The following is a 7,954-nucleotide window of genomic DNA, read 5'->3' on the forward strand; positions in this document are numbered from 1 at the left end:
AGCCGAGTTAGTGACATCCAGAATGGCCGAGTTAGCAAGATGCAGTAATAGAATACGAGAGAGAGAGAGAGAAGGAGAGAAGAAGAGAAGGTGCCCGGTGTATTATAGGGGGGTCCTCCGGCAGACTAGGCCTAAGTCAGCCTAACTAGGGGCTGGTACAGGGCAAGCCTGAGCCAGCCCTAACTATAAGTCAGTGGGGAAGTCGTTCTGGGCCGCAGGACATCATGTGACCGACCCTGGGAAATGAAGGACCACTGTTTGGCCGTTATGAAAACTGGCTTTGAAGCCTGGTGCACTTCCTGGAGGTGTGGTCTGTTCACCAGGCAGACAGGCATAGTGAAACACACAGGTGCTTTATGAGAAATGTAGGATCCAGTATTTGACTCATGCTGAGACTAAAGTCCAGATAAGGACCCGTGTCCACATAGTGTTTTTTTTTTTTTTTTCCCCCAGCAGGAGACTGTTGGCAGGACGCTGGGGAGCGCGGCATCTCAGGCAGAGGCAGTTAGAGCTACAGGCTACAATGAGGCTAAAAGGCGAGCTAGCTCCGTTGTGTTTGATAACATTGTTGAACGTAAACAGAAGCGACATGTTTTTGTTGCCATGTGCGGAGCCTGGGCTGCCTACAGAGACCGGACTTTTTCACAGCATATTCAGAGGACATGTAGCTAGAAGATCGTGAGGAGATGTTTGCTGTATGTGACAAAAACTTTTCAAGCTTAGGAAGACTTAGAGAGCCTTTAATATTGTGACAGAATCTGAATCTGAGTTACTGTTGTTGTTCACAAACTAAAGAAATGAGAGATCATTTTAGTTTCTACAAAAATACACTGAAATATCCTGAAATGATTTTAGGGCCATATCGCCCAGCCCTGGTGTAAACTCATCCTGCCAGCTGCAGCTGATATACTCAGAGTCTCAGAGTTATTTATTGATATTAGGATCATTAAAAAACAGAGGGCAGGTTTGACTGATGACCACAAACATGAATGAACATTTTAAAAAGCAGCGTGACTTGTTTATCACAGAACATGTTTAATTAACTGAGAATCCTTCCTCTGTCATATTTATGTTTTATTTTTTGTCTGCTTCAGAGCCAGAGAGAATTATGGGACGTGACGCAGCCGGGACGATCCTCTTATTGATTCTTTTCTTTTGTTTTTTTCCAATCAAAGTGTATGTTTCGGTTTTGTATATTTTAGAGTAATTTAATTGTTCTTAGTTGAATGTTTTCCTGCTGCTGCAGCGTGTAGACATTTGTGTTCAGAGAGTTGAAGAGACGTTTGAATGTTTCTGTTTGATTCTGTTGAGAGTTTCAGTGTTCGGCCGATAAATCGTTGACAACTGTTGGAGGATGAAGATATCTGGAAGAAAAAAATGTTATTAAACAGAAAAGGATGATACCTGCATCTTCCTCCTCATGTCGTCGTCTATAAACTCAGATCAGTATTCAAAGGTTGGGTTCATGTATTTCTTCCCTGCATGCAGATAGTTTCAGTTTTATTAGAGACACATTATTTCTTTATGTCACTGAACTTTGTTCTGACCCTTCACTGAGTCAAACATCTGGATGTGTTTGATAAATGTTGACCTCTTCAGTCAGACGTCAAACTGTGAGGATGATATTAGAGCCTCTTATGTGCTTTGACGTAAACAGTGACACACAGAGACCCTGAAGCGTCACGCCACTTCCTGTCAGTCTCATGCTGCTGTCTTAAAGAAACATTCCCCTCAAACACAAAACAGACTCCAGGAAACGTGATGTCATATCCAGGTGTTTCTGTTTAATTGATGTAACACATCGACAGTAAACGTCAGGTGTTGATGTCACTTCCTCAGAGTTGAAGACAATAGCTGAAAAATAAATTAACTTTAGTGACTTTTGTCTCTGCGCTGATGATCGCTGTGGCCAGAGGCGATATGTTTTCAGGTTGTCCGTACATACATCCCTACGTCCTGTTCTCATGAACACAATATCTCAAGAACTTCTCGAGGGAATTTTTTAAAATTTGACACAAACGTTCACTTTGACTTAATGTTTTGGTGGTCGAAGGTCAAAGGTCAGTGTGACCTCCCTGATCCAGCGCCGGTATCAGATCAGGGAGGCCATTGAAATAAGGAAGCGGGGCCCGGGGCCTAGGGACAATGAACAGGGACATGGGGGCATACATGCTCTCCCACACCTGGAGCAGCATCCTGGAGAGGCGGCGGATGGACAGCAGGTGGCGTCACGCCTCCCTAACATCGGCTGATTGACAGATCAGCTGATAAAGACGCGTCACAACCACCACCAAGTGACACTTCTGAGGAAGGCGGAAGTTTCCGCCGAAACATGTCAAGATATGTAATATCCTAACATGACTGAGACGAAAGAACACTAAAGTCATGAAGCCAAAGGTGTTCAACTGCTGTGTATAAATCGCTCAGGTGATCAGCGCTGCATTCCATGAGCCCGTAGAGCAGGTGCATCAGTGACTTACGCCGGCCGAGCGGTCTACTTCCAGTTTATTGCTCCCTTAATTTAAATTACTGGTCCATCTGCGTCCCAACCCTTACCTATGGTCATGAGCTCTGGGTAGTGACTGAAAGAATGAGGTCACAAGCGTGTGAAATGAGTTTCCTCTGTACGGTGTCTGGGCTCAGCCTTAGAGATAGGGGGAGGAGTCAGACATCTGGAGGGAGCTCGGAGTAGAGCTGCTGCTCCTTCATGTTGAGGTGGTTCAACATCTGATCAGGATCCTCCTGGGTGCCTCCCATTGGTGTTTTGGGCACGTCCCATCTGGTCTGGGAACGCCTCGGGGTCCTCCAGGAGGAGCTGTGAAGAGGAACATCGGGGAGCTTTGCTCAGCGTCCTGCCCCCGAGACCCAGCCCTGGATTGGTAGACGAAAATGGATGGATGGATAAGATGATTTAATCTTGTGGCTCTTCTAGACTTTAAAATGTTATCAATTCAAATGGATCAAATCCTGAGAGTGAAACGAGTCGTTCAACTGCAGTCACAATGTAAGTCAATGGGAGGAAGTCTTTTTGGGTTACAGAGCATCATGTGACGCGCCTGAAAGTTCTAACTCCCACTAGGAAAATTGGCTTCAAAGCCTGGCACACTTCAGGGAAACAGTTTTATGTTGTTGAATACTCTGTGTCAGCAACCAAAGCGTCTGAACTGAGAAGACGCTGCACCCCCCATGGTGTCTCACTGTCCTGCTGTCTTCTGCATTTACCTTTTAGCAAGACTTTGTTTTAAAACTGATTTAAAAAGCAACAACAGCAGAATAACAAAACGTATTTACATAGAAATAAAATCAGGAGAAATGAAATAATTGCAGAAACATCAAAAAATGGCAGTAATACTGAAATCACGCTATGGAGCCGCCCTCAGTGTGACGGGCCTACAGATGGACTGTAAACGTCTCTCTGGATCTCATAGATTTGGACTTTAATCTGTTTGTTGTGAAATGAGTCGGTCACAAACTTCGTCGCTGATCTCAGAGGATCCATCGCAGCTTTTTAAAATGCAAACGCAAACCTCCCTCCTGCCGTCACTTCCTGACTGACGGAGCGGAGGTTCTTCTCCCCCCTGACCTCAGAGGTGAGTCTGCAGGTCGTCTCATTATCAGCAGGTAAATATTGTCACACTGACGTCAGAGCTGCTCTCATATAAACCCTTCATGTCTCAGACTGAGACTCAGCATCCAGAGGCGTCTCTCAGTGTCCCTCAGCGTCCCGCACGGTCCGAGTCCATCAGCGCCATGCTCAGCGGCAGGATGCTGCTCCTCAGCGCCTCCTGCTGGCTGCTGGTTGTTTTGGGGAGCAGCAAGGAGCTGATAGAGAAGCGATCACCTGGAGACACTGCCATCAAGACACAAGAGGAGGAGGAACTGGTGAGTCCCAACACACAGACTCAACATCTGTCGAAGGTTAGATAACAACAGCTGTAACAAACACGTAACCAAAGTCAGCAACCGTCTCAGACGCAGACGCAGCAGCGTTTGTTCTGCTCTTGTGTTGTTTACAGAGTTGGACATGCAGCAGTGTCTCTGTCCCTGTCCTCGTCTACAGGGACAGAGACACTCGAGCAGCAGTTCACTGACTGTCGGTCTTTCACCTTGATGCACATTTGATTTGGTTTTATTATGTTTACATTAATACTTGGCTCCATTATTTTAATGTTTGTGTAAACAGAATGTGCTGCTCATTTATGGCCTCAAGATAAAACTACTTTTTGGACTTTTTCAGCACATTTTAAGAATTTACAGTGATAATACTTAAAAATCATCATTATTTTGGTCAATTAAATCAAGATGTGAAAATTTAATATTGTTTCATTTCTACTGACGACATCATAGGAAAGATCCCAACAGAGATAAACCTTGTTACGCCTCTGTGGCAGCCATAGCTGTACGTCCCATGTTTCTTCAAATTTAGCACAAATGTCCACTTGGACTCAACAATGAACTGATTAATTTTTGATGATCAAAGGTCACTGTGACCTTGCATCTGTCTCATTCTCGTAGATCTTCTGTGTGTGAAGCATCAATGTTTTCACAGACATGGATGGAAACTGTCAGAGACACTGGACTGGTGGGCGGAGTCATACAACCACAGGGTGGACTGGTGGGAGGAGTCATACAACCACAGGGTGGACTGGTGGGCGGAGTCATACAACCACAGGGTGGGGATTCTCATTGTTAAAGAGTCAGATCCTTTTTGTTTAACCAGAAACAGTCCTGAAATCACCGTCACCAAACCCACCAGACTCCATTTAAATAAATAGTCATTTAATCATCATAAGACACTCTTCATTCAGAGTCGACAGAAACAAAATAAGACTCACAAAAACCATCTTGGTTCATCTTTCCACTATTCCAACAATCACCAGCTCTGGTTTGGTTTAAATGAACCCTTAACTCACCAGTTAGATGTGACAACATGCTGCCTCTATACACACTAACATGACTTTATTTAAATGGAGTCTGGTGGGGTTGGTGACGGTGATTTCAGGACTGTTTCTGGATCTTTATCTTCAATACAAAGCTCTATCTCTGTAGGGATCCTTTCATAATGCTGTCAGACACTGAGAATAACAATCTGAGCCTGTCAGCCTGTTTCACTGCAGCACGCTCTCTCTCAGTACTGTTGTTCCCATCAGTTACTGAGGCACAAATCATGGGAACATAAAGTCCAGGTTGACAAATACCAGTTACTCTTTAAATGAGTCGAGTCCTTTAACATTATCTCGGGCCTCCGTGTCCTCTCCCTGGATTTCCTCTGTGTCAGACTTGTGATGAAGTCTGTGCAGGCAGAGGATTATACTTCTACTGAATTCATATTTGATGTGTTTCCTAATGATCTGTACATGTAATGAAGACTAGAGCCATGGATGACAGTGGTTTTTATGTGTTTTCCCCCTCAGAGAAGTTCACTGTTAAGCAGCAGACGTGTTAAATATCTGATGGAAGGACAGGAAGTTGACGCATGTCTTCTCTCCTCAGATCGAAGCTCTGCAGGAAGTTCTGGAGAAGTTAAAGAACAAACAGCTGCCGTCGTCAGAGAAGAAGCTCGGCTGGGTTCCTGCTGTAAGAAACTCTCATTTATTCACCTGATTATTCACCTGAGGGGCTCAGCAGGTCTGCACGCATCCTGTCTGTTCAACACTGCTCAGGTCTGAGGAGGTTTATAAAACAGGGTTTGAGTGAGACGAACTAACTGAAGCCTGTTTTATGAGCAGCCCCAGACTGCTTTGGCTTTTTTGTCAGACGGTGTTCAGTTGTTGAACGTGCGTCATGCTGTCACTTCTCTGCCACAGCTGGAGAGAGTGATGAACCATGAAAAGAAACAACCTGCAGAAATAATAACAGTCAGAAAAGCAGCACTTGAACTGTTCATGGTTAAGGGACAATATTTTAACCTTAAATGGATGATGGAGATAAAAACAGCAGTTAGCTCTGACACAAACTGACATGACGTCAGAGAACAGCGCTGAGTTAAAGGTCCAGTGAGTCAGATTCCGGAGGATTTGGTGGCGTCTGCCACTGACGGCTCCAACAGGTCACAGCCAGACTCCAGTGATAAAACCAGTGATTTAACATGAGTGAACACAGGAGCTGCTGGTCGACTGCTGCCTCCATCAGTCAGTGTGTCTGTGTCACTGTGTGACTTTGGTGTTTTAAAGGGTTAATGCAGTTTCAGAAACATTTTGTTGCTGACCCCGTCCACAGTGTGTTGAACTCCAGTCCCTGTCCGACTGACATCTACTGTAGGTAATGATGAAAATACTGATAAATCTTATTTATATTGCACCTTTCAAAGACCACCACGAAGTGATTTAGGTCCCGTCACACCGACCACTTCCCTGTGTGATCCACAACTTTCCCCAGTTCACATTCCCAGATTGCATCGAGAAACGTTCCAGTTTCCGTCTGACATTTCCAACATTAATAATTAGCCAACAGCCCGTCCTGAACAACTTAGAAGGATAAAGTAAAACCTATGGATTACTTTATACTGAGTTATATTTCCCAGTATTTGATGGTATTTTCAACCATCCCTCAGTGTTTTATGCACACCCTCGGTCCTTCTGCCAAATGACCCTCAGATTTTTACAAATATCTTTTGGTAACCCACTGAGCTGCCCTGTGTGCTTATACCAGGCAATTCCAAAAATTACACTGTGAATGAATTGGCCTTTAGTGAAACAGCTTCTGATTTAAAATCAGTTCTAAAATCAACAGGTGACCAGTGTTGGGAAGCCGAGATCAGGGTGATGTCGTCATGTTTTCTAGTCCCAGTCAAGATTCTAGCAGCAGAGTTTTGGATGAGCTGAAGGTGCGTTTACTGATGTCAGAGAGTGAGGAAATGAAAATAGGTAACACAGTGACTGTGGATAAATATCTCATACAACCCCGCTCCAAAACGTCAGGAGCCGTTTACACAAAGAGCCTGAGAAGTGTCTCACAGAGCTCCTTAACTCAGCCTAAAACCCTTTAGTCAGCAGTCAGAGGTCAGAGGTCAGGAGTGATTCAGGAAAGTTCTGTGAGTGATGAAGGGACAGAAACTGTGACCTCAGTGAGGAGGTGTGGTCGACCCTGTTGTTAGGTGTGATGTGATTGGTTGTCAGAGACACGCCCCTCTGTGAGCCTGTAAGGTGTGAGGACACCCAGTGGACATGAGATGAACTGCAGACTGTGACAGTGTCAGTGTTAGTGTGATCACTGCTGATGAAGGTTGAGACAGACTCATCACTGCTGCTCTGACCTCACATACCTCAGTGATGATGTCATCATTTTGTTTCTGACGTTACAGAGTCAGCTGGGAAATGTGTGTGTATCCCTGATGACATCATCTGATCTGCAGCGTCTCATTTCCTCTGTCGTCCAGTGTTTGGAGAATATTTCTCTGACCTCTTTGTGTTTCCACCATTTTCTCCTCCTGATTCAGAAACTCTTAAACTCCTCCTCCTGCTCCCAACACTTTGTCTCCTCAGGAGCTCTTTTAAGGTCAGAGATGGTTTGTGAATAACTTTTATCTTAACGAGGACCTCGTCTTAAGTTTAAGAGGAAATTCTAAGAAAACGTTACAATTCTTAGAATTTTCTTAGAGTTTCATCACTACGAGCCACTCTTAGCACGAGGAAGCTTTGTGAATACGACCCCTGGATCTGTCCCTTTAATCAGGTGTGTTTGTAAAGGAACATTTACTGCATTTTTTTATTTTATTCTGTTTTCTTCAAGTCGTGTGTGTGTGTGTGTATATTTTATAGTATTAACTGTGTGTGTGTGTGTGTGTGTGTGTGTGTCTCAGTGTGATGCAGGTGAGCAGTGTGCGGTGCGTAAAGGCTCGAGGATCGGGAAGTTGTGTGGATGTCCCGGAGGAACCGTCTGTAACTTCACTGTCCTCAAGTGCCTGTAGGAACTTCCTGTTTTTCTCAGCTACAAAATAAAAGCGGCTTTTTTA

At 44.5% G+C, this 7,954-nt stretch overlaps 2 protein-coding genes across 8 annotated transcripts in view; both read left to right on the top strand.

The window, feature by feature from the left end:
• LOC126397087 (survival motor neuron protein-like) overlaps positions 1-1,409 on the top strand; it is a 10,645-nt gene extending 9,236 nt beyond the window's left edge. For all 3 annotated transcript variants that reach the window (XM_050055578.1, XM_050055579.1, XM_050055580.1), the window contains one exon: positions 1,095-1,409. The gene's annotated coding sequence lies outside the window, so the exon portion shown is untranslated. The remainder of the gene's footprint in view (positions 1-1,094) is intronic.
• A 185-nt stretch (positions 1,410-1,594) lies between these two features.
• LOC126397096 (cocaine- and amphetamine-regulated transcript protein-like) lies at positions 1,595-7,954 on the top strand. Of its 5 annotated transcripts, none has more exons than XM_050055598.1 (4): positions 1,595-3,882; positions 4,550-4,648; positions 5,494-5,577; positions 7,802-7,954. In XM_050055598.1, exons 1-4 carry the CDS (start codon positions 3,670-3,672, stop codon positions 7,907-7,909), a joined length of 504 nt encoding a protein of 167 aa, XP_049911555.1. In that variant the 5' UTR covers positions 1,595-3,669; the 3' UTR covers positions 7,910-7,954. The 5 variants fall into 5 exon arrangements, with proteins under 5 accessions (XP_049911555.1, XP_049911556.1, XP_049911559.1 ...); XM_050055599.1 differs by having other exon boundaries at positions 4,550-4,673; positions 7,802-7,855; XM_050055602.1 differs by having other exon boundaries at positions 4,550-4,640; positions 7,802-7,854.

This window comes from Epinephelus moara, chromosome 10, assembly GCF_006386435.1.
Source record: "Epinephelus moara isolate mb chromosome 10, YSFRI_EMoa_1.0, whole genome shotgun sequence".
Taxonomy (NCBI): Eukaryota; Metazoa; Chordata; class Actinopteri; order Perciformes; family Serranidae; genus Epinephelus; species Epinephelus moara.

Bases quoted from the DNA above. Each gene is read 5' to 3' on its own strand.
- LOC126397096 (XM_050055598.1), top strand. From the start codon at position 3,670: ATGTCTCAGACTGAGACTCAGCATCCAGAGGCGTCTCTCAGTGTCCCT. The intron at 4,649-5,493 runs GTGGGCGGAGTC...TTCTCTCCTCAG, and splicing joins TACAACCACAGGGTGGACTG to ATCGAAGCTCTGCAGGAAGT. The intron at 5,578-7,801 runs GTAAGAAACTCT...TGTGTGTCTCAG, and splicing joins AGCTCGGCTGGGTTCCTGCT to TGTGATGCAGGTGAGCAGTG.